The 26,996-nt window shown below is 39.8% G+C and overlaps 1 protein-coding gene across 1 annotated transcript in view; it reads left to right on the forward strand.

Annotated features, from left to right (window-relative positions):
• Positions 1-1,189: 1,189 nt before the first annotated feature.
• The window catches only part of LOC110523644 (stomatin), a 29,122-nt gene continuing 3,315 nt past the window's right edge, over positions 1,190-26,996 (forward strand). The window contains exons 1-6 of the mRNA XM_021602527.3: positions 1,190-1,410; positions 4,944-5,053; positions 18,996-19,068; positions 23,546-23,628; positions 23,725-23,928; positions 25,005-25,139. Of these exons, the coding sequence (XP_021458202.1) occupies positions 1,347-1,410; positions 4,944-5,053; positions 18,996-19,068; positions 23,546-23,628; positions 23,725-23,928; positions 25,005-25,139 (669 nt within the window). The 5' untranslated portion in view covers positions 1,190-1,346. The remainder of the gene's footprint in view (positions 1,411-4,943; positions 5,054-18,995; positions 19,069-23,545; positions 23,629-23,724; positions 23,929-25,004; positions 25,140-26,996) is intronic.

The following is a 26,996-nucleotide window of genomic DNA, read 5'->3' on the forward strand; positions in this document are numbered from 1 at the left end:
CAGACTACGATTTGCAACTGTACATGGGGACAAAGATCGTACTTTTTGCCCTCTGGTCTGATGAAACAAAAATAGAACTGTTTAGCCATAATGACTTATCGTTAGGTTTGGAGGAAAAAGGGGGAGGCTTGCAAGCCGAAGAACACCATCCCAACCGTGAAACACGGGGGTGGCAGCATTCACAAAATAGATGGCATCATGAGGTAAGGAAAATTATGTGGATATATTGAAGCAACATCTCAAGACATCAGTCAGTTCAAGTTAAAGCTTGGTCGCAAATGGGTCTTCCAAATGGACAATAACCCCAAGCATACTTCCAAAGTTCTGGCAAAATGGCTTAAGGACAACAAAGTCAAGGTATTGAAGTGGCCATCACAAAGCCCTGACCTCAATCCCAAGGAACATTTGTTGGCAGAACTGTAAAAGTGTGTGCGAGCAAGGAGGCCTAGAAACCTGACTCAGTTACACCAGCCCTGTCAGGAGGAATGGGCCAAAATTCACCCAACTTATTGTGGAAAGCTTGTGGAAGGCTACCCCAAACGTTTGCCCCAAGTTAAACAATTTGAAGGCAATGCTACCAAATACTAATTTGTGTATGTACACTTCTGACCCACTGGGAATGTGACAAAATAAATAAAAGCTGATATATATTACTCAATACTATTATTCTGACATTTCACATTCTTAAAATTAAGTGGTGATCCTAAGTGACCTAGGATAGGGAATTTTACTTGGATTAAATGTCAGGAATTGTGAAAACCAGATTTTAAATGTATTTTGCTAAGGTGTATGGAAACTTCCGACTTCCAACTGTAGCTTACTTACTACTTGTGTTTTTCTTATTTTATTTATTGTGTGTTTTTGTTCTACCTTATGCTATTTTTAGTACTTCATTGCTGTTGATTACTGCATTTTTGGTATTAATGCAAGAAAGGCAATTCATTGTACTTGCTCAAGTGACATTAAAACTTGAAACTTGATATATTAAAACCCTCCTAATATTTATGTGTGTAAAACCCAAATGAGGGGCCTCAGCGCTTAAATCATGTTTTTTTAGCAACTGTCCTCCAAGAGTTGCCAAATAATGCAGCTGGGTCATTTTCCTTTTCAGCAAGCCAAATTATCGGGCTACATCATTTGTTGTTATAAAGCCACGTCATCATAGTTTTTTTGTGTGTGTGCTTGACCCAGTAGGGGGTGACAAAGTGCATGAAAATGAAGTGAGATATGTCAGTACATCCCCCAGAGGACGTCTTATCTTGTGACACAAACACGCTCATTTGCATCAACACACATACTCGACTGAAGCGACAGTACTGAGGTCAGTGACTGAACTGTATTTTACAATGGAGGAAGACGGCAAAGAAACCATTTCAATTAGAGAGAGTAAAAGACGGGAACGTCAAGCAGGTAGGCCTAATCCAGTTTATTTACTTAAGTCTGCTGATATCTACATTTGGTCATCTTTAGTTGGTCAAATCAACACATGACCAAAGAAAGCAGTGGAACAGAGACCCACCCTACAAAACACCGTTGTGGTGTGCGACGCACGCACGCATTATGTATCAGACATAATGGTTAACTTACGTTTTTGTCACATTACAATTTTGCATTCAATACAGTTTGCCTGCAGTGTTGGGCAGTTGCCTAGTTAGGCTATTTGCCCAACGTCGATTTGCCAGATCAAATTCAGAATTCAGTGTTATAGTTAGTATCATAGCCCAGCATGGTCTCGTAGACTAGACTTAACATAGTAAACGTAAATCTGCTATACTCAAATGAGTATATATGGTGTTCACCCATAAAATTATTATTTCATTCAATGTTTATGTTTGCATCAGAAAAACAATAGTCCAAACCCTATGTCTCTAGGAAGTGGTCGCTTAATTTATACAACCGGTTAACAAAATATTAAAATAATGATAGACATATTTTCATAAAAAAATATTATTTTGATAATTTATTCATATTATTTCATCCTTCCACAAGAAACAAAGCAAATCTATGGTTGCTACCCAAGCCGTCTGGTCGTTCGTTCTATTGATTCGGTTGCCAGAGACGCGACCCAATCGTTCAGTCTTTTTGTTCTCTTTCTATCGACGCGACCCAGTCGTTCGTTCTAAATGTTTCATTGTCATATTGGCTGGCAACATTCTTATCCCTTGCTTGTACAGGTTTAGGGTTAATTAGGCATTTCTGAATTTAATTCAATTCAATAATTGAATTGGAATTAAAGAGCAATTTGCATCTGGGCGATTCTATGCCAGCGGGAGCTGAAAATATTTTTGGTATCTCAGATTGTTATGGGAATTCTCACATAGAAACTTAATTGGGAGGAAGGATGTTTGAAATGGTTTTTACATCATGATTCTTTACAGGATGCATGTAACGTAAACTCACTCACTTTTGTACATCCCCTCGGTCTGTACAATTGACCTTATTTTTGAGCCCCAAAAACGTAATACTTTCAGATCAGCTGTAATGTCAATACCATTGTAAAGCACAATTTCTCCCTTTTCCAAAAGAATCAATTACATGAACTAAACGCTGCCCGTTCTGCATGATTCAACAAGGTAATGAGCCCCGTCGGGTCTTTTTAAAAATGCGAAGCGAAACTAATGTGTGATAGTGAGAAGGAGAGATGTTGTGTGGGAAAATTGCTTTTTTTCACTCGATCTGTCCTACTTATCACCTTATCGCCTTTAAAATGTAAATAAAACACTATAAAGAGTTTATATAATGTGTCATTACATACCTATTTGAAGGTTTGTGTCGAATTTTAATCGGGTTTTTCAGGCGGTGCTAAAGTGATCTTATAAGTGAACAGCGGCTTTGAGAATGATGATCGCATGCAATGATGACGCAAAAAATGACTAGGTATCCCCCCCTTACCCCCGTCACTGTTCATTTCTTGTTTTTAAAGGATGAGAGAAGTGCTACACCTGGTGAAGAGAGATTGTAAGACAGAAATAGTTGCTTTATGCGTGCTGTACGTTACGACATGACACGTCCCGATGTAATGGAGGGTCTGTTTTTTCAACTTTTCTCCAATACTTTAGAGCCATTACCATGTCGATCAACGCTTGAATAGAAACCTAGTTCACACCCCCGATTTTGAAGTCAACACAGTCGCTACAGTCCCATTAGTTTTCTTTGTAGCCTCGTTTGAATGTTGCGGTTGCGCACATTTGTATGGAATGGGGTGAGTTTACGTTAGTCAGTTGTACAACTGAATGCATTCAACTGAAATGTGTCTTCTGCATTTAACCCAACCCCTCTGAATCAGAGAGGTGCGTGGGGCTGCCATAATCGACATCCACGTCTTCGGCGCCCAGAAACAGTGGGTTAACTGCCTTGCTTAGGGGCAGAACGACAGATTTTAACCTTGTCAGCTCGAGGATTCGATCCAGCAAACTTTTGGTTACTGGCCCAACACTCTAACCTCATGGCTACCTGCGCCCCAAGACCCCATGATCTGTGATCTGTACATGATACAGATTCTGGAGTATGTCACATTAATGTATTCAACATTAAACATATTAATATTAATATTTCCAAACTATCCTTTTGATTTAGTTTATTTTAAGACATTATTTGGAACAATATACTCTACATGTACATCACATTTCCAAAGTGGGGTCTCTGCTAATTCTGGAGGTATGATCAATTTTATGAACATCAACAGAGAATGGGAAAATGGATTCACAGGGAACTCCCTTTGCTTGTGACTTAAGGAATATGCAATCCTAAAAGAGAGCTGTGATTGGTTAATGATCTATAATGTCAATTTCTATGTATAAAATGGGTCATATCATTAAAAGAACCAGAGAGCACACTCTGGAATTTTGACATGTATATTGTTACAAATAATGTTAAACCAAGTTGAGATTTTATTTTTAATATTGAACAAATGAATGTGAAAATGTGTATTTCAGAATCTAGACATGCTCCATATTTGAGAGAATGCTATAAGGATTATAATGACACCAAGTTGTTGTCTGTATCATGTACGGTTCACAGATCATAGGGTCTTACAGGAGACATAGGTCTAAAAAGGTTCAAAAATTGCAACTTTCATCATGATTTTCTCCCCCAAAAATGGGGATACAAATGTAAAAAGCATGTTAAACATCCTTCCTCCCATTGAAGCGCCTATGTGAGAATTGTCAGATCAATCTGAGATACCCAAAGTATTTTCCGCTCCCATTGGCGTGAAATCACTCCACTCAATTCAGAATTGACCCAACCCTGCTACAGTAGTGGTGTATCCCCCCTCATGTGAATGCCAAGGCTTGTAATGTTACCATTGTAAATCATCTGAATATTATGGTATACAGTATCTCTGTAGTTTGCATGTGATTCTGATACAGGTAGGTAGGTTCCTTTTGAGTATGTCAGGGGAATTAGCTACTTGTTCGATAGCTAATTAGGTAGGTTTAATTCAACAAGTAAAGCTTTAGCGCTGTTTGCATTAACCAAATTTAATTTGAACAGTTGCTCAGTGGATAAACTTAATCTCTTCTAGACTGTTTATTTTCATCCTAATCTAACAATAATCTGATTGATTCATTGTTGTGGTAGGTGGTTCAGGGTGTGAATTTAGGGAAAGGTTAGTGTGATATCCCAGTCATCTGGATTGGATGCTTTCGGATTGGATGCTTAACTTGAGACACATGCATATCTGGGTATTACCAGCAGTTCTAAAACAATTTTCAGCCTAATTGTTTGTAGCCTAGGTACAGTAGCTGATGCACAATTTCAGCTACATAAACTAGACTTGGCAGATCACAGAAGAATACGGATGAAACATTTTGAAGAATGATGCTACCAGAAATGCATGATGTGGAAGGGGCTGCTCTTGGGTTGGCTGGGATGTGAGAATGTACATTTTCTGTTTGCAGTTATATTTCACACTGTTGGTATGTTTTTGTATTGTCTTTCAGCCTTGGAGAGCCCAGATATTGGTATTGGCTTATGTGGGTGGATCATTGTCGGATTATCCATCCTTCTGATGCTCGCGACTCTGCCTCTCTCCATATGGATGTGTATTAAGGTACAGTCATTACCTGTACATCTACACAAGCTGGATGGTCTGTGAACTGAGAACTGGTTAGGGGTGTCATTTGTGTGAGTCTATTTATTCTGTGAATTGATCGCGAACCAGCATGCTTCTAAATGGCCTTTCTCTCCTACTCATGATGCAGCACCATCCGTCAAGGTTGTATTGTTAGATGTTTACACACTTTAAACTAGGAACATATAGAAAAATAACTGCTAGATGTGTCATAATGGCCTGGAAGTTAGCTGCAGTGGGAGCCAAATTTGAAATGGATTACACTGATTACATGGAGCATGGTGGAAAGAAAATATGATTTAAATGGACTGTATTTTTGGAAGGGCTGCGTCACCATTCATGTAATACATTAAATATTGACATCTCATGATAGTGGGAAGCTGCTTTATAGTTTTTTGATGGGTCCATTCTTGGCAGCCCTGGTGTGAAGGGGAGGAATGGCAGAGCAGACCATCAAATAACCCTAAATATCTTTATGTGAATCTTGGAATGAGAATTTCAGAGGACCAGTGCTTCTATAGTGAAAGAACATCTCAGATCTGTGCCATTTGGGAGTGATGTGGTTAGACTTGCCTACATTCCGTTGTTTCCTCTTCAGAGGGCAACAGTGTTGTGTATTCATGGATGCCAAAATATTTGACCAAGATCATTTCTCTTTTGTCTTTGTGTTTTCATAATTTCCCTTCAATTCACAAGTGGCTGAATCTCACCAGATAAATAATCTGAGCGAGGGAAACAGTGCCCCTATGTAGCCCATGTATCTGATGCTATCTGGAAAAAAGAGTATGACATGTTGCCACCGTAGAATGTGATTGATTGATTGATGCCAGCAAGCATTTGCCTCCCTTGATTAAAAAAGTATAAAATTATTAGCCAATCAGCGTTGACTTGAGCTCAACAGTGGGTTGTCCAGGCACTGTAAAATGACCCCCAAGGGAGGCCTTCACACCAATCAAATCACATCTAAAGCAAAATGTAATTCTTAGAAAAAAGTGTCTGTTTCTAGTCTGCTTGTGTTGTCCTGCAGTAGCTAGCTTGCTAAATATGGCCTTTTGCCATTGATTTGAGATGGTGATTTGGACTTGTTGTTTTGACTAACAGTATCTTTACAGGCCAATGATTATGATGGCGATTCTGATCTAACCATAAAGTCATATATTGTTCCACTGGCCTGAGATGATTCAATAAGTTCAATATATAGCCTAGATGTAAAGTTGGTTTTACAGTCACTCATTCGGACATTCAACAGACATTCATCAGGCATTCAACAGGCATTCATCAGCCATTTAAAATGGTAAAAATCAATAACTAATTCACAAACATAAAAATAGATATGGTTTATTCTATTTATGTCTAGAATACTTTTACAACCTTTGTTTTGAATAAAAATTCCAGTTTTGATTAGATGGAAATACATAAAATCTTTAAAATGCTATTTAAATCTTTATAAATCAATAAATACTTCACAGTTTGTCACAAACATCAAAGTAAGTATGATATATTCTATAAGTGTCTAGCATACTTTTACAAGCTTTTGCTTTGAGTAATAACTAATTCCAGTTTTGATTTGATAAAAATACATGCAATTTATAGATGCCATTTAAAGCGATATAAATCAATAACCAATTCACCGTTTGTCACAGAATCATCAAACTAGGTATGATTTATTCTATAAATGTCTAGTATATTTTTACAACCTTTGATTTGAGTAAACATTCCACTTCTGATTCGATAGAAACACATAACCTCTATAAAATGCCATTTAAAGCTGTATAAATCAATAAAATTTTCACTGATTATGACAGAATCAACAAGCTAGGTATGATTTATTCTATAAATGTCTAGCATACATTTACAACCTTTGTTTTGAGTAAAAATTCCAGTTTTGATTTGATAGAGGGCATGTAGTTTGACTAGAGGGCGTGTGGTCAAACTTCTAACGAGTCTGTTATACCCTATTAGAAGGGCCCGGGCATAAAATTCTGTATCTTCAGTCAAATTCAATTAGATTACAGGAAAAAACTATGGGATTAAGGGGTCAGGCTTGACTAACAAAGAAGACAGGTGGATGGATCAAGAGGACCAAGACAACCAAGAGGATCAACATGAACATTCCACAGTGGAGATAAGGAAAACTAAGAGTGACACACACTACCGTTCAAAAGTTTGGGGTCACTTAGAAATGTCCTTGTTTTTGAAAGAAAAGCAATTTTTTGTCCATGAAATAACATCACATTGATCAGAAATACAGTGTAGACATTGTTAATGTTGTAACTCACTATTGTAGCTGAAAATGGCAGATTTTTTATGGAATATCTACATAGGCATACAGAAGCCCATTATCAGCAACCATCACTCCTGTGTTCCAATGGCACGTTGTGTTAGCTAATCCAAGTTTATCATTTTAAAAGGCTAATTGATCATTAGAAAACCCTTTTGCAATTATGTTAGCACAGCTGAAAACGGATATTCTGATTAAAGAAGCAATAAAACGGGCCTTCTTTAGACTAGTTGAGTATCTGGAACATCAGCATTTGTGGGTTCGATTACAGGTTCAAAATGGCCAGAATAAATAACTTTCTTCTGAAACTCGTCAGTCTATTCTTGTTCTGAGAAACTACGGGATGCTGGCCTTCTAGGCAGAGGTGCAAAGAAAAAGCCAAATCTCAGACTGGCCAATAAAAATAAAATATTAAGATGGGCAAAAGAACACGGACACTGGACAGAGATATGGCTTTTTCTTTGCTACCCTGCCTAGAAGGCCAGCATCCCGGAGTCGCCTCTTCACTGTTGATGTTGAGACTGGTGTTTTGCGGGTACTATTTAATGAAACTGCCAGTTGAGGACTTGTGAGGCGTCTGTTTCTCAAACTAAACACTCTAATGTACTTGTCCTCTTGCTCAGTTGTGCACCGGGTGTTACGTCCGTCGTTAGTGGTAGAAGACCGGACCAAGGTGCAGCGTGGTAGGCGTGAATTTTCTTTATTAATGTTCCACCAAAAAAACAATAAACAATACAACAAACGTAAAGCTTCAGAGTGCAACACATGCAACAAACAAAGACAAGATCCCACTACCTAAATGTGGGAAAAAGGGCTGCCTAAGTATGATTCCCAATCAGAGACAACGATAGACAGCTGCCTCTGATTGGGAACCACACTCGGCCAAAAACAAAGAAACAGAAAACATAGAATGCCCACCCAAATCACACCCTGACCTAACCAAATAGAGAAATAACAAGGCTCCCTATGGTCAGGGCGTGACACGGGGTCACTCTTTCTAAGTTACCCCAACATTTTTAACGGTAGTGTACATGTATACTGTGTAAATATATATATACTAGCATAGGTATTGAAAGATACCAGGGGTGGATAACAAAACAAAACACAAATATAAGAAGTGGACGGTACATGTTTTGTTTTTCGGCTAATACATGATGATTTGCCTCTGAACTGTATGTGAACCGCTCCGCAATCTACTTGCACTAAGCATTCAAATCTAGGACAAAACCAATTTTTTTAATGAAACAAATATCAACTGGCCAAATATCAACTCTACATAATTCAGCAGGCAGCTGTGCAACTACCACACATAATACCTATTATACCAGTGTATAAACTACGTCACCTACATAGGTATTACCAAATCTCTTTCAATTCACATTACTTGTAGAAATAACTATTTGCAAACCTTTAAAAAAGTCCAGAAAGACAGTGGTCTTTGAAGGGTATTTATACTTTAAAATATATATTTTATGTGAATGGATGTGGATGAAAGAATTCTGCCAGTGTTTTAATGTCCTAGTTTCATATTTTTTTCTTTACCTCCAACTCTATGTATCTAAGTGAGCCTGTGAGGAGCTTGGGGATCAGATTTACCATTAGACCCATTGATCAAACGTATAACAGACAGACACTGCTCAAAAGGAGTTGTTTGTGATATTTACACTCAGTTGCCACTTTATTAGGTTCACCACCTTATTCACGAAAATTAAATTGCTCCTACATACACTAAGTCCCGTGGTCTTGGCTTGCTAGACACTAAAGCATGCGGAGAAGTATTCAGGTATTCTGTTACTGTTTGTTGGACTTTAGAATGTGCAAAATGACAGCACAGTCGTTGATGGTCTTAACTCAGAAAAGTTAAAACACTTGTACTGACTGTAATAAACTCTAACAGTCTATCTCCTTTCCCAGTTTCATCGACTGTTTTGAATTCACACTGTTCCAGAAGCAAAGTTCACTGTTCACTAATAAAGTGACCCCTGAGTCTATAGACTTTCCAGAATATGTTCTGGGAATACCCGGGGTATTAAACATTTGGCTGTAAGTGTTGAACAGCTGAATCCATTTTTTTTTTTTCCTTTAGGCAAGTCAGTCAAGAACAAATTCTTATTTTCAATGACGGCCTAGGAACAGTGGGTTGTCATTGCACTGTTCAGAACGACAGATTTGTACCTTGTCAGCTCGGGGATTTGATCTTCCAACCTTTCGGTTACTAGTCCAAAGCTCTAACCACTAGGCTACCCTGCCGCCCCCTCAGGAGATAGTACCATTCAGCTTGAATGGAGATGACAAAGAAGGACTTCAACAAAGCCAAAATAGAAAATGATTGGAAGGGGCCTCTTTGCTGTTAAATTAGAGAAGTATAAATAAAAAAATGACTGTTGTGTCATGTAACTGTTGCACTAAAAATTGTAATAGAAAAAATCCTACCTATTTTGATGATTATGTCATAATCAGTGAACACGTTATTGATTTATACCGCGTTTTCTATCAAATCAAAACTGGAATTTGTATTCAAAACAAAGGTTTCAAAAGTATGCTTGAAATTTATAGAATAACTCATATCTAGTTTGATGATTCTGTGACAAACGGTGAATTAGTTATTGATTTTTACATTTGGAAATGGCTTTTGCCGAATGTCTGTTGAATGTCCGAATGTATGAATATAAAACTAACTTTACCTCGGTCCTAGATGTAGCCTAGTACGCTCACGTTGACTATCTTGCAAACTTAGCTGGTTCATTGTTGCCCATGCCAGGAAATTAGGCTAGCAAGCGTTTTAGTTTAGTAGCCTATGGCAACAAAAACTAAAAGTGTACTGTATGACAGAGACATAGACCGTTTTGCCAACTTGAAAAAGAGAATGGAATTAGCGTTCACAATTAGGGTGAGTCAAATGTTTTTACTCTTACCACATACACACAGACAGAAATCAGTACCATGGCTAGCCACTTGAAATTTAGCAACATTGATTGGACTAAATTGTCTTTAAGTTAGTTTTCACTGTATTATAGCCTAGTTGATTTGATGATGTTTAAATTGTGCCTGTGGTAATTCCGTGGTTCAATCAGTAGTTGTTTATAGAAAACATGAACTTGCTGGACCATGCTGTAGGTCATGTAACTGTTTGTTACATGCAATATTTGCTTTGTGGACTTCGGACAGATGTTGTTCTCTGGGTCTGTGATGATACAAACTAATGTGTAATTTAATTTATTCCGCCACTGTGTGACTGTTGTCTCTGCCTTATTGTATGTCACGGTGGTGTATTAATGATTGGGTTATAGAGCAAACAACGCAATTATCACAACCTAGGTTGTAATATGTTCTTTTTACTGACTTGGCTTGGCTTCCCCAGTGATTTTACCTAGGCACCGGTTCTGAAAGTTGAGTAGGCAAATATAGACAGATGTGTGCCTTTCCAAATCATATCCAATCAATTGAATTTACCACAGGTGGACTCCAATCAAGTTGTAGAATCATCTCCAGGATGATCAAAGGAAACAGGATGCACCTGAGCTGAATTTTGAGTCTCATAGCAAAGGGTCTGAATACTTATGTAAATAACATATTCCTGTGTTTTTTTATTTGTAATACATATTTTTAATACAAAAAAAAAAAGAAAAAACCTGTTATTGGGTATTGTGTGTAGGTTGATGTGAAAAAAATTATATTTAATACATTTTAGAATAAGGCTGTAACGTAACAAAATATGGAAAATGTCAAGGGGTCTGAATACTTTTCGACCCCCACAGTTGAAAGAGCATGTCAGAGCAGAAACTATTCCATGATGTTCAGGGGACTGTCCGTATCTCTGAGAGGGAATTCTGATGAGGCACATATCTGAGGGAGTGTATAAAACCATTTCTAGAGTGTTGAAAGTTTCCAAGAGCACTGTGGTGTCCATCATTGGGAATTGGCCTGACAGAAGCGACTCCTGAGAAGAAGTCACAGGACTGCACGCCTGGACTGCAAAAAGGCATGTGAAAAATTCTGAGAGCATAAGGCAAAAGATTTTATGGTCTGATGAGACAAAAAATGTACTATTTGGCCTGAATGCAAGGCGCTATGTCTGAAGAGAACCAGGCACAGCTCATCACCCGTCTAACACCATCCACACCGTGAAGCACTGTGGCGGCACCATCATGTTATGGGGATGCTTTTCAGCAGCAGGGACTGAAAGATTAGCAAGGATACAGGGAACAATGAATGGAGCCAAATACAGGTAAATCCTTGATGGGAACCTGCTTCAGAATGCAAACAACCTTAGACTGGGATCGAAGATTTACGTTCCAACAGGACAGCCAAAGCAATGCTAGAATGGCTTCAGAACAAGACTGTTAAAGTCATTTAGTGGCCCAGCCAAAGCCCAGACTTGAATTCCATTGAACATTTGTGGAAAGACTTTATGATTGATGTTCATCACTGCTCCCCCATCTAACTTAAGAGTTTTTGAGAAAGTCTGCCAGGAAGAATGGGAGAAAATACCCATGTTGTGCAAAGCTGATACAGATACCCAAGACGATTCAAAGCTGTTATCGCCGCCAAAGTTGCTTCTACAAAGTATTGTCTCAGGGGTGTAAACTAGATTTTGGTATTTCATCTTCAATACATAAGTAAAAATCTTTCAAACATTTTTTCACTTTGACATTATGCGGTATTGTGTGTAGATGGGTGAGAGAAAAACAACTATATAATCCATTTTGAATTCAGGCTGTAACACAACAAAATGTGGAATAAGTCAAGTGTAACGATTGTCGTCGGGAGAAGGAGAAGAGGACCAAAGTGCAGCGTGGTACGTAATTCATAATAATTTTAATAAAGATGAATACTGAACAAAAACAACAAACCGACAAAGGAACAGTTCTGTAAGATGCAACAAAAAACACTAAACAGAAAATAACTACCCACAAATCATAGTGGGAAAACAGGCTGCCTAAGTATGGCTCTCAATCAGAGACAACGATTGCCAGCTGCCTCTGATTGGGAACCATACCAGGCCAAACACATAGAAATAGAAAACATAGAACACAAAACATAGAATGCCCATCCCAACTCATGCCCTGACCAAACTAAAATAGACACATAACAAAGGAACTAAGTTCAGGACGTGACATCAAGGGATATGAATACTTTCTGAAGGCACTGTAGTGGTAAACTTGAAGAACTTGGACGTCTTGGTGAAGTGAAATGATTTTGAACGATACAATGTAGCCTAACAACATTGCTCGGAAACAGCACAGATGTGAGATTTGCTTCACTATAGAAGAACTGGTCCTCTTACATTTTTGTTACAGGTTGCATATCAAAATATTTCAGGGCATATCGAATGTTTTGCTCTTCCCATAACAGTCACGCCAAGCACAGGGTTACTAAAGATGCATGCACAGGGTTACTAAAGATGCATGCACAGATTCCTTTTAAAAATATGGGCCTAACAATGGGCCTCAGGATCTCATCACGGTATCTCTGTTCATTCAAATTGTGTTCATTGTTCGTAGCTTATGCCTGCCCATACCACAACCCCACCATGGGCAACTCGGTTCACAACGTTGACATCAGCAAACCACTCGCCCACACAAGGCCATACACGTGGTCTGCGGGTGTGAGACCGGTTGGACATACTGCTAAATTCTCTAAAACAACATTGGAGGCGGCTTATGGTAGAGAAATAAACACTCAATTATCTGGCAACATCTCTGGTGGACATTCCTGCAGTCACCATGTCACTTGCATGCTACCTCAAAACTTGACACATCTGTGGCATTGTGTTGTGTGACAACTGCACCTGTTTAATGTTCATGCTGTTTAATCAGTTTCTTGATATACCACACCTGTCAGGTGGATGGATTATTTTGGCAAAGGAGAAATTCTCACTAACAAGAATCTAAACAAACTTGTGCACAACATTTTCAGATCATGAAACCTGAAGCCAACTTGTTGCATTTATATTTTTGTTCAGTGTATATATTTAATGTAGTTCATGAATGGTGACACAGACCTTCCGAAAATGCATTTAAATTCATATATTTATTTTTTCCGTCCCTGCTGCATGTATTCAATGTATTCCATTTCAAATTTGGCTCCAAATGCGGCTAGTTCAGGGGGTATTGTGACGCATCTGACAGTTCCCTCTCCGTATGTTCATAGACTTTACATATGATATCTCAATTACCAGTGTAGTGAAAAGTTAGTCAAAAAGGGGAGAGGGGGCCTCCCAAGTGGCGCATTGGTATAAGGCACTGCATCGCAGCGCTAGCTGCAAATCAAATCAAATCAAATCAAACTTATTTATATAGCCCTTCGTACATCAGCTGATATCTCAAAGTGCTGTACAGAAACCCAGCCTAAAACCCCAAACAGCAAGCAATGCAGGTGTAGAAGCACGGTGGCTATGAAAAACTCCCTAGAAAGGCCAAAACCTAGGAAGAAACCTAGAGAGGAACCAGGCTATGTGGGTTGGCCAGTCCTCTTCTGGCTGTGCCGGGTGGAGATTATAACAGAACATGGCCAAGATGTTCAAATGTTCATAAATGACCAGCATGGTCGAATAATAATAAGGCAGAACAGTTGAAACTGGAGCAGCAGCACGGCCAGGTGGACTGGGGACAGCAAGGAGTCATCATGTCAGGTAGTCCTGGGGCATGGTCCTAGGGCTCAGGTCCTCCGAGAGAGAGAAAGAAAGAGAGGAGAGAATTAGAGAACGCACACTTAGATTCACACAGGACACCGAATAGGACAGGAGAAGTACTCCAGATATAACAAACTGACCCTAGCCCCCTGACACATAAACTACTGCAGCATAAATACTGGAGGCTGAGACAGGAGGGGTCAGGAGACACTGTGGCCCCATCCGAGGACACCCCCGGACAGGGCCAAACAGGAAGGATATAACCCCACCCACTTTGCCAAAGCACAGCCCCCACACCACTAGAGGGATATCTTCAACCACCAACTTACCATCCTGAGACAAGGCTGAGTATAGCCCACAAAGATCTCCGCCATGGCACAACCCAAGGGGGGGCGCCAACCCAGACAGGATGACCACATCAGTGAATCAGCCCACTCAGGTGACGCACCCCTTCCAGGGACGGCATGAGAGAGCCCCAGTAAGCCAGTGACTCAGCCCCTGTAATAGGGTTAGAGGCAGAGAATCCCAGCGGCTGCACCGCTAGAGATTCTGGATTAGAGTCCAGGCTCCGTGCCGGGCCGGGAGCAGTGCACGCTGACACGGTCGCCAGGTGTACGGTGTTTCCTCTGACACATTGGTGTGGCTGGCTTCCGGGTTTAGTGGGCATTGTGTCAAGAAGTAGTGCGGCTTGGTTGGGTTGTGTTTCGGGGGACGCACGGCTCTCAAACTTCGCCTCTCCCGAGCTGTACGGGAGTTGCAGCGATGAGACAAAACTGTAACTACCAATTGGAAACCACAGAATTGGGGAGGAAAAAGAGGTTAAAAAACATATATACACTACAAGGCCAGCATCCCGGAGTCGCCTCTTCACTGTTAACGTTGAGACTGGTGTTTTGCGGGTACTATTTAATGAAGCTGCCAGTTGAGATGGCTGTTTCTCAAACCATACACGCTAATGTACTTGTCCTCTTGGTCAGTCATGCACCGGGGCCTCCCACTCCTCTTTCTATTCTGGTTAGAGACAGTTTGTGCTGTTCTGTGAAGGGAGTAGTACACAGCGTTGTATGAGATCTTCAGTTTCTTGGCAATTTCTCGCATGGAATAGCCTTCCTTAGAACAAGAATAGACTAACGAGTTTCAGAAGAAAGTTATTTGTTCTGGCCATTTTGAGCCTGTACTCGAACCCACAAATGCTGATGCTCCAGATACTCAACTAGTCTAAAGAAGGCTAGTTTTATTGCTTCTTTAATTAGGACAACAGTTTTCAGCTGTGCTAACATAATTGCAAAAGGGTTCAATTAGACTTTTAAAATTATAAACTTGCATTAGCTAACACAACGTTCCATTGGAACCCAGGAGTGATGGTTGCTGATAATGGGCCTCTGTACTAGAGGTTGACCGAGTAATTAGGTCCAATTTCAAGTTTTCATATCAATCGGTAATCAGCCTTTTTGGATGCCAATTATGGCAGATTACATTGCAATCCACGAGGAGACTGCGTGGCAGGCTGACCACCTGTTACGTAAGTGCAGCATCAAAAGGACCTTGTGGCTGCAAGGAGCCAAGGTAAGTTGCTAGCTAGCATTAAACTTATCTTATAAAAAACAATCAATCTTCACATAATCACTAGTTAACTACACATGGTTGATGATATTACTAGGTTAACTAGCTTGTTTTGCGTTGCATATAATCAATGCGGTGCCTGTTAATTTATCATCGAATCACAGCTTAAAACCAATACACAAGTATATATTTTTTAAACCTGCACATGTAGTTAAAATAAATATATATTTGCAGGCAGTATTAACTAGGGAAATTGTGTCACTTCTCTTGTGTTCAGTGCAAGCAGAGTCAGGGTATATGCAGCAGTTTGGGCCACCTGGCTCGTTACGAACTGTGTGAAGACAATTTCTTCCTAACAAAGACCGTAATTAATTTGCCAGAATTTTACATGATTATGACATAACATTGAAGGTTTTGCAGTGTAACCGCAATATTTAGATTTAGGGTTGCCATCCGTTCGATAAAATACTGAACGGTTCCGTATTCCACTGAAAGAGTAAACGTTTTGTTTTCGAAATGATAGTTTCCGGATTTGACCATATTAATGACCAAAGGTTCGTATTTCTGTGTGTTCATTATAATGAAGTACAGTGCATTGCGAAAATATTCGGCCCCCTTGAACTTTGCGACCTTTTGCCACATTTCAGGCTTCAAACATAAAGATATAAAACTGTATTTTTTTGTGAAGAATCAACAACAAGTGGGACACAATCATGAAGTGGAACGACATTTATTGGATATTTCAAACTTTTTTAACAAATCAAAAACTGAAAAATTGGGCGTGCAAAATTATTCAGCCCCCTTAAGTTAATACTTTGTAGCGCCACCTTTTGCTGCGATTACAGCTGTAAGTCGCTTGGGGTATGTCTCTATCAGTTTTGCACATCGAGAGACTGACATTTTTTCCCATTCCTCCTTGCAAAACAGCTCAAGCTCAGTGAGGTTGGATGGAGAGCATTTGTGAACAGCAGTTTTCAGTTCTTTCCACAGATTCTCGATTGGATTCAGGTCTGGACTTTGACTTGGCCATTCTAACACCTGGATATGTTTATTTTTGAACTATTCCATTGTAGATTTTGCTTTATGTTTTGGATCATTGTCTTGTTGGAAGACAAATCTCCGTCCCAGTCTCAGGTCTTTTGCAGACTCCATCAGGTTTTCTTCCAGAATGGTCCTGTATTTGGCTCCATCCATCTTCCCATCAATTTTAACCATCTTTCCTGTCCCTGCTGAAGAAAAGCAGGCCCAAACCATGATGCTGCCACCACCATGTTTGACAGTGGGGATGGTGTGTTCAGCTGTGTTGCTTTTACGCCAAACATAACGTTTTGCATTGTTGCCAAAAAGTTCCATTTTGGTTTCATCTGACCAGAGCACCTTCTTCCACATGTTTGGTGTGTCTCCCAGGTGGCTTGTGGCAAACTTTAAACGACACTTTTTATGGATATCTTTAAGAAATGGCTTTCTTCTTGCCACTCTTCCATAAAGGCCAGATTTGTGCAATATACGACTGATTGTTGTCCTATGGACAGAGTCTCCCACCTCAGCTGTAGATCTCTGCAGTTCATCCAGAGTGATCATGGGCCTCTTGGCTGCATCTCTGATCAGTCTTCTCCTTGTATGAGCTGAAAGTTTAGAGGGACGGCCAGGTCTTGGTAGATTTGCAGTGGTCTGATACTCCTTCCATTTCAATATTATCGCTTGCACCGTGCTCCTTGGGATGTTTACAGCTTGGGAAATCTTTTTGTATCCAAATCCGGCTTTAAACTTCTTCACAACAGTATCTCGGACATGCCTGGTGTGTTCCTTGTTCTTCATGATGCTCTCTGCGCTTTTAACGGACCTCTGAGACTATCACAATGCAGGTGCATTTATACGGAGACTTGATTACACACAGGTGGATTGTATTTATCATCATTAGTCATTTAGGTCAACATTGGATCATTCAGAGATCCTCACTGAACTTCTGGAGAGAGTTTGCTGCACTGAAAGTAAAGGGGCGGAATAATTTTGCACGCCCAATTTTTCAGTTTTTGATTTGTTAAAAATGTTTGAAATATCCAATAAATGTCGTTCTACTTCATGATTGTGTCCCACTTGTTGTTGATTCGTCACAAAAAAATAGTTTTATATCTTTATGTTTGAAGCCTGAAATGTGGCAAAAGGTCGCAAAGTTCAAGGGTTCCGAATACTTTCGCAAGGCACTGTATATGATTTGATATTTGATAGAGCAGTCTGACTGAGCGGTGGTAGGCCGCAGCAGGCTCGTAAGCATTCATTCAAACTGCACTTTACTGCATTTGCCAGCAGCTCTTAGCAATGCTTGAGGTACAGCACTGTTTATGACTTCAAGCCTGTCAATTCCCGAAATTAGACTGGCAATACGAATGTGCCTATAAAAACATCCAATAGTCATATCTATATGAAATACAAATGGTATAAAGAGAAATAGTCCTATAATTCCTATAATAACTACAACCTAAACCGTCTTAACTGGGAATATTGAAGACTCATGTTTAAAAGAACTACGAACTTTCACATGTTCCCATGTCCTAAACAAGGAACTTAAGCGTTAGCCTTTTTACATGATTCCAAGAACACAGGATGAGATGTTACTATCCTTTGTGCAAGCACTTCCAAGAGTTAATGAACAGTGAGCCTGGTGAAATTTGGGGAGCGCATCATCAGTAGTGTACCTTTGGTTCCTAGGGTGTTTCGGCCTTTCACACTATACACCCTCCCCAAAGGCGGCCAGCGACAGGGTGATCAATCCTACGCTTGCGTCCCATTCCCAATTAGTCATAGGAGTTGCCTTGTTGAATATTATGCCTTGTTGCACATATTGCACTTTTACTTTCTTCTCCAACACTGTGTTTTTGCATTATTTAAACCAAATTGAACATGATTCATTATTTATTTGAGACTAAATTGATTTTCTTTATGTATTATGTTAAGTTAAAATAAACATGTTCATTGTTCATTCAGTATTTCTGTAATTGTCATTCTTACACAAGTATATACTGTATTTATATATATATATAAAAATTGGCCGATTAATCGAAATCAGCTTTTTTTGGTCTTCCAATAATCAATATCGGTATCGGCGTTAAAAAATCATAAACGGTCGACCTCTACTCAACCCGCCTATGTAGATAGTCCATAAAGAATCTGCCGTTTCCAGCTACAATAGTCATTTACAACATTAACAATGTCTACACTGTATTTCTGATCAATTTGATGTTATTTTAATGGACAAAAAATGAGCTTTTCTTTCAAAAACAAGGACATTTCTATGTGACCCCAAACTTTTGAACGATTGTGTGTGTGTGTGTGTGTGTGTGTGTGTGTGTGTGTGTGTGTGTGTGTGTGTGTGTGTATATATATATATATATATAAAAAGGGGAGAACTATGACTACCCAGCCTGTGTTACTTTCTCTCCCAGATTGTGAAGGAGTATGAGAGGGCCATCATCTTTCGGCTGGGGCGGATCCTACGAGGAAGAGCTAAAGGGCCAGGTAACATACTCCCCATCATCACCTTCACACCCACCGTCCTTGGAGAAACTCTGTGCCTATTAGCTATGATTCTTGGATTCTTTCAAGGTCCCATAAAATTACATTTTAGTCTCTACGAGTATGATATAGATGAAAATCGCAGTAAACAGGATGTGGGCCTGTCTTGAAACCACCTTAACTGTGAAAGTATGTTAGGAGTATCTTAGTGTTAATGTGGTTAGGGGTAAATCTGCTTTGACCTATTTGTTTTACATTGTGGTGGGCTACCACACTATAATTGTTCTTCCATTGAACCACTGTGTAGGAGTTGACTGCAACAGATCTGTTCTGCACTGTGTCCTAGTTTAACCACTCCTGTCCTGCAGTAGCTTGTGTTTAAACAGAGTTGCAGAACGTAAACCGAGTTCCAGGGTTCACGCTGGAATACTTTCAGCAAGCACATTAATTAAAATAGTGCTGGTCTTTGTTTTCCGAAGCGTAGTTTGTGTGGTAGGATTTTTTTGCCTTGGTAACACTGTAAAATATGTCTGGGGTATATTTGTCATGACAAACTAAATATATCAATAGTTGGCCTTCAGATCGATGTTTATAGAATACTTTGAGAGGTCTCTATTTAACAATAAGTCACAGAATTTGGCAGCAATTGCAATCAATTAACTAATGAGCTTAAGAGACTTAAACTAAGTGATCTTAGAGCTCCACTGCTGCCCTGTACAAACTGATGTCTTGATGAGAAGCAGTGGACCTGAGTCACAGTACTGGACTGGTAGTGCAGAATAAATACCAACATCCCTCCTCAGCTCTCTCTGATCTTTCTTTTGCCTACTACCAACCGCCTATTCGGAAGGTTATTTTGTGCATCTCCTGTTTGTGTGTTTTCCTTTACTCTAATGATATTCACTTTTTCCCTAAATGAGGCTCTCCTCATTTCTCAAATGGCCCGATTCAGACTTAGGAAATGTACGCTTTCCCTATGCACACCTTTCCTACGCACTTCTCAGTAGTTGGTATTCAGACTTACCATATGCAGGTGCAAAATAAATTATTTAAATTATATAAAGAATGATAGTGCTTTGGAGCACCTTAAATTACATTTTGGGATAAAAGGCTAATTCGGCTCCATCATTAATTGAATCAGATGGCTCATTAATCACAAAACCCACTACTTTAATTACGTTTTCATTGGCAAGATAAGAACACTTAGGTATGACATGCCAGCAACAAATGCTGACACTAAACATTCAAGTATAACTGACCAAATTATGAAAGACAAGAATTATACTTTTGAATTCTGTAAAGTGTGTGTGGATGAGCTGACCAATCAGCCTGTTACCAACCCTTAGTAAACTTCTGGAAAAAATTGTTTGACCAGATACAATGCTATTTCACAGTAAACAAATTGACAACAGACTTCCAGCATGCTTATAGGGAAGGACACTCAACAAGCACAGCACTAACACAAATGACTAGCTGAAAGTAAATGATGATAAAATTATTGTGGGGGCTGTCTTGTTAGACTTGAGTGCAACTTTTGACATTATCAATCATATATCAATCATAGTCAAAAACGTATGTGTTATTTTTTACACCCCCCTGCTATAATGTGGATAGAGTTATTTGTCTAACAGAACACAGAGGGTGTTCTTTAATGGAAGCCTCTCAAACATAATACAAATAGAATCAGGAGTTTCCCATGGTAGCTGTTTAGGCCCCTTACTTTTTTCAGTCTTTACTAACAACATGTCACTGGCTTTTGGTTGACTCAAAACTATAAACGTCAGCTACTACAGCTGTTGCTAGTGATCCTCAGGAACAACCACACAAATGTGACAGAGGAAAGAAAGGTAAACTAATAATGTAATGGAATGATGCAAAATGTAAGGAAACTAACACTAAAGTGACAGTTATAAATGTAAGGAAACTAACACTAAAGTGACAGTTATAAATGTAAGGAAACTAACACTAAAGTGACAGTTACAAATGTAAGGAAACTAACACTAAAGTGACAGTTACAAATGTAAGGAAACTAACACTAAAGTGACAGTTACAAATGTAAGGAAACTAACACTAAAGTGACAGTTGCAAATGTAAGGAAACTAACACTAAAGTGACAGTTACAAATGTAAGGAAACTAACACTAAAGTGACAGTTATAAATGTAAGGAAACTAACACTAAAGTGACAGTTACAAATGTAAGGAAACTAACACTAAAGTGACAGTTGCAAATGTAAGGAAACTAACACTAAAGTGACAGTTATAAATGTAAGGAAACTAACACTAAAGTGACAGTTATAAATGTAAGGAAACTAACACTAAAGTGACAGTTACAAATGTAAGGAAACTAACACTAAAGTGACAGTTGCAAATGTAAGGAAACTAACACTAAAGTGACAGTTACAAATGTAAGGAAACTAACACTAAAGTGACAGTTACAAATGTAAGGAAACTAACACTAAAGTGACAGTTGCAAATGTAAGGAAACTAACACTAAAGTGACAGTTACAAATGTAAGGAAACTAACACTAAAGTGACAGTTACAAATGTAAGGAAACTAACACTAAAGTGACAGTTACAAATGTAAGGAAACTAACACTAAAGTGACAGTTACAAATGTAAGGAAACTAACACTAAAATGACAGTTGCAAATGTAAGGAAACTAACACTAGTTAAAAATCTATGTGGGTATAACTGATGATGGCTACCGATAGTGAATAATATTTAAAAAGATACAAATTGCAAAAAATACAGTGTAAAGAAAAGTCTGGGCATATAATTAAAACATTCTACAAATCAAAAATCAACTCGGTAGATTTGGCACTATTCTGTCATTTGCACATTTCTAAAGAAGCCTATAACTTCAGACTCCAAATGTCATACCTGCATGTTATAGTGCCAGCATTTCGTAAACTTCACTGTTGAAAAGGTGATATGTTGATATGCTTCAGTTCACAGCCATATAACTGGTTTGACATTTGTCTCCAGTGATCATAAGGTAAAATGGATCTAAAACAATAGTCATTTATATTTACAATCCCCTTATCCATATGGCTTGCTCATTTACCTAGCTCTAATCAATAGCTCTTATCAATTAGTACATCTCAGCGCATGAACACTGGTGTTATTTCTTGTAGAAAAAAAATAAAGTAGATGTTGTTCCACTTGGAACCGACAGGTTACTCAACCTTATTCATTGTGCATAAAGGTGGTGGAATTACGAGGGAATTAAGTCAAGGTTAGAATATGGTGAATCTGTAGACACACCTTTGCCACACCTTCATTTCTTTGCTCGCCACCCCAAACGAATAGCAGGTTAATAGCATGCTATTCTCATGCTTAAGTTCAAGGTCAGAATACGCGTAGACAGAAAAGTCTAAAAAGGGAATTATGTTCCATTTACGCGCTTCATTCTTGTTGGAATTCCCCCCTAGCTGAGCAGAGTGGCTAGATCAGAGGCATGCTATCTCTTTGTAGTTGGAGTGGAAGAGTGGTGCTGAGGGTTTGGTTGACATTTACCCCTCAGTAGATGGTGGCATTCTTAAGATAATTTATTAATTAGCTGTATTTACACTTTAACAATGTGCAAGATACGCTATTGCCATAAAAAATCTCCAACCTTCAGTGTAGGTATAAAGTGGCCCCAGTAGTCTTATCTACCATAGCCAGGCTATGGACATCAAACTCTCAAGCATTGCTCTCCATGGGTGAAACATGATCTAGCAGGATTCCGGAACAGCCGCATGATAACAGCCAGGGGTAATAATAAACCGTGTCCATCTGTCACGAAGGGACCCTCAAGTTCCTCTGCTGCCCGGAGGCATAAACACCAAAGTTGAGTTTAATATTTGGTTTCGGCAACTAAACTCTGCTCATTATCTCTATGGTCTTTCCCCCTCCCTCCATAGTAAGTCTTGTCCAACTGTCAGATAAGATCTTTTAACAGAATCAACTGTTATAAGTCAGGCTATGGGCTAGTCAGTAGTCATTGCATTTGCAAGTTTCCCTGATGCTTTATGCATTGGTGTTACTCTGCATTAGCCTTAAACCAAGTTGGTGTGTTGAGTGAACCAGTTACATTTTTAGGGTGGGAATCCATGGAATTTTCCATCATAATCCCATGATGCTTTGCGTAGCGAATTCAGAGCATACTCCTGTGTTGCAGACTTGCAGTACAGTACAACCAGGGCCATCAGCTAGCATTTGGCTGAAGTCCCAGCTGGGAAAAATTATTAAAGAAAAAGAAGGAGCTGTTTACATGAGTGAAAGTTGCACGGGGCAAATGCCTCTGTTAAAGGGATACTTCAGGATTTTAGTAGCGAGGCCACAGTATAAGCTACAGTATCTTACACACCATCATGCCCAGAACTCTGTATTTGTACTGTACTGATTGTACAATAGTTGTGAGACTAATGGAACTGAGCCTTGATTTGTAGCTTTAGGCTTCGCTGTTAAACATGTGTGTGTGCACATCACCCCACAGGCCTGTTCTTCATCCTGCCGTGCACAGATAATTTCATCAATGTGGACATGCGCACCATCACCTTCGACATCCCCCCACAAGAGGTGAGCCCCGCCCCCCATTACCTTAATTACTCTTATCATGAAATACCAGTTATGATCAGTGATGTCAGTAGTAACTGATTTTCCCCTTCTCCCCAGGTTCTGACTAAGGACTCAGTGACGGTCAGTGTTGATGGAGTGGTGTACTACCGTGTTCAGAATGCCACCCTGGCTGTGGCCAACATCACCAACGCTGACGCTGCCACCCGCTTGCTGGCACAGACCACCCTGAGGAACGTCCTGGGCACCAAGAACCTGGCTGAGATCCTGTCTGACCGCGAGGAGATAGCCCACAGCATGCAGGTACTGGACCACAGAATCCTACCACTCACTCTGACCATAATCTGACCATACACACGCACCATACTCCACAGCATGCAGGTACTCTAATGCACTGTGGTCTGTTCTTTATTCAGTCTTGCTATAGCAACTTAATACCACACTTTGCAGCAAGCCATAATTGCGATAAAACAGGAGATGTTGCTAGAGTTCACTAAAGCCACTAGGTAGCAAAGATGGAGGGGCATGTCTCATGATTAAAAACTCATGGTGTGATTGTGGTAGCGTAAAGGAACTCAAGTCCTTTTCTTTTCCCGATCTGGAATACCTCAACAATTACCTCCTGAGATCATTTTCTTTGGTTATTGTCACTGCCGTGTATATTCCACCCCTCAATGTTTTTAGCAGTGCGACTGCATCTAGGGTATTACGCAAGGTTACGGTTAGGTGGTTAACAGATTTTTTTTTTACTCCACCGCCCTTGGGTAGGTGGATTGAGTCTGGAAGTGCACCTAGGAATCTTTGGGTTGTCCTAGAATTTATAGTGCGGCATTGGATAATCCTTGGTTGGGGTCTGAGGGAATTATTTGTTCCGATTGCAAACCTAATAAGATGGTGATTCAATAGTCCATAATTATGAGGATAAACATTTAGATCTATTCCACGGGACAAAAATAGATCCAGGGTTTGATTGTGGTAATGTGTATGTCCCGACAGATGTTGGTCAAAACCCACTAGTAATGGTGCGGGTAATTACCTTTCACCTGTTTGTGCCAGAAACAATTAGTTTTCTTTGTAGTAATGGTTCAGCCGTGACACTAACGAATCTGCACTCTGCTTTTTCTCTAGGGCACTCGGAAACAACGGTACAACGAAACCTAATCATTATGACAATTGTTAAGTGGGCACATTTTTTATTCTAGGCGCACTGGTGCTCTTAAAATTGCATTGAATTTCAGGTCACACAGCAAAATATTTCGGTGCATATGTGGCCAAAATGGTCGCACTTTTGAGCCCTGTCTGGGCCTGTTGTGACCTGAGGTTTCAAAAGGAGCGTGTTGGATGTAGAGTTCCGTGTCTTATCCCCTGTGTTTCCTCAGACTACCCTGGACGACGCTACAGATGACTGGGGTATCAAGGTGGAGCGGGTGGAGATCAAGGACGTCAAACTGCCCCAGCAGCTCCAGAGGGCCATGGCTGCAGAGGCCGAGGCTAGCCGCGAGGCCAGGGCAAAGGTACGGTACTGACACAGATACAGACCAGGCTCACACACACACTCGAATATACAGGCATTGGTCTGTAGTCTATTTTTCAGTCCCTTGAGTTGAGCTAAATCCTTTTCCTCTCAGCGAAAAATCCCCACTTGGCTTCTATTATATCGTTTGTTGATTTTACTGACTCCCAAAATAAATCATCCAGATGAAAATGTTTTTTTGACGGGTCAACACGTCATCTCCCTTGTTCCTTAGCAACCGGTGGTCATATCGTAAGAACCCGAGAGCATAGCAGGTCACAAGCTGGGGCTTCTCTGCCCGAGTCTCCTCCCATCGGCCATTACACTAATTGGATATCATCTTCAATCTGCTGGTTAAAGATAAGAGGGCTCTCTGGGATTGATTTATTTAATCATCCACTCACTATGGTTACTCTCTGTATGCTTACATTCACTTGATATGTGTGTGAAGAAGAAGCCGAATCGGATCGGACCGCGAGGAGACAGACAGGATGGTTTGGTGCTCACCTCTCGTAGACGCTTTTCTTTTACAATGTTACCAGGTGCAGGACTAATTGGCCAATAAAGTTTGTACGGAAAATAACAAACAGGACGTTTACAAAGACTTTAATAAATCAAAGGTATTCTCAATTTAAACTCTTCCGGCAACTTCTTTGCCTCTAACAAAACTCAGGTATAACTCTACTCTAGCCAACCTGTTACCCGCCCAGCCTGCTCTCCCCCAGACAAAAGCCAACTGACCACCTAAGTATTCTTTCCAGGAACTCCTTTCAGCTAGGAATGTTCCATCCTGATAGCCCCTGTGAAACTCACGAACGACTAGTAAAAGCTCAAACCAAGTTTATTCACCCACTGGGTCACACAGCTGCATAGACAAAGACATGTTTACACAAGTACATATATGAATACCCTCTACTGGTGCAAGGAGTTGATTCCACAGTCTAGACAGCCAATACATCTCTGTTGCTAGGCAGGAACTTAAGTGGCTCCTCTCATTGGGGTAGTCATGGCTCTGCCTCCTACGTGTGTATGTCATAGAACTGTTCCTCTTCACTTCTCTGACCTTACCTCAAGCCACAGTCCTCACCTCTCCCTAACTCACTGCTGTCCCACCTTACCAGTGACTGACACCAGACTGTGGCTTATCACCTCTCCATATGAGATTTAACAATAACATGTTCTGACAGAATTTAAGCTTTCTGCTCTCCCCTTTCTCACTCTGTATATTTACCTACCCTCAGTTTTAAAATGGTAACATGAATAAGGATATTTCGACTTTAGAAGCTAGTACCCCACACCCCAAAACACATTTCTACCATAAATGTGTAATTTCCCATGGACATATAACATCCTAAACAACAGTTTTACATAAACAAACCCTTTGATTTACTTGTACCATGAATTCTTCTTTAAGTCGCACAATACACATTCATGAAGTAATTCACGCCCGGAATAATTCATCACTTTGGTTATTCCCATCAACCAATACATGTTCCTCGAAACGTGTTAACATTGCCAAAGCAAGTGAGGTAGATAATATACAAAAGTGAAATAAACAATACAAATGAACAGTAAACATTACACATGCAGAAGTTTCAAAACAATTAAGGCATTACAAATGTAAGTGCTGTAACGATGTACAAATGGTTAAGGGTACACAAGGAAAGTAAATAAGCATAAATATGGGTTGAATTTACAATGGTGTTTGTTCTTCACTGGTTGCCCTTTTCTTGTGGCAACAGGTCACAAATCGTGCTGCTGTGATGGCACACTGTGGAATTTCACCCAGTAGATATGGGAGTTTATCAAAATTGGGTTTGTTTTCGAATTCTGTGTAATCTGACGGAAATATGTGTCT

The sequence above is a fragment of the Oncorhynchus mykiss genome, chromosome 5, assembly GCF_057628025.1.
Source record: "Oncorhynchus mykiss isolate SJ-2025 chromosome 5, ASM5762802v1, whole genome shotgun sequence".
Lineage (NCBI taxonomy): Eukaryota > Metazoa > Chordata > Actinopteri > Salmoniformes > Salmonidae > Oncorhynchus > Oncorhynchus mykiss.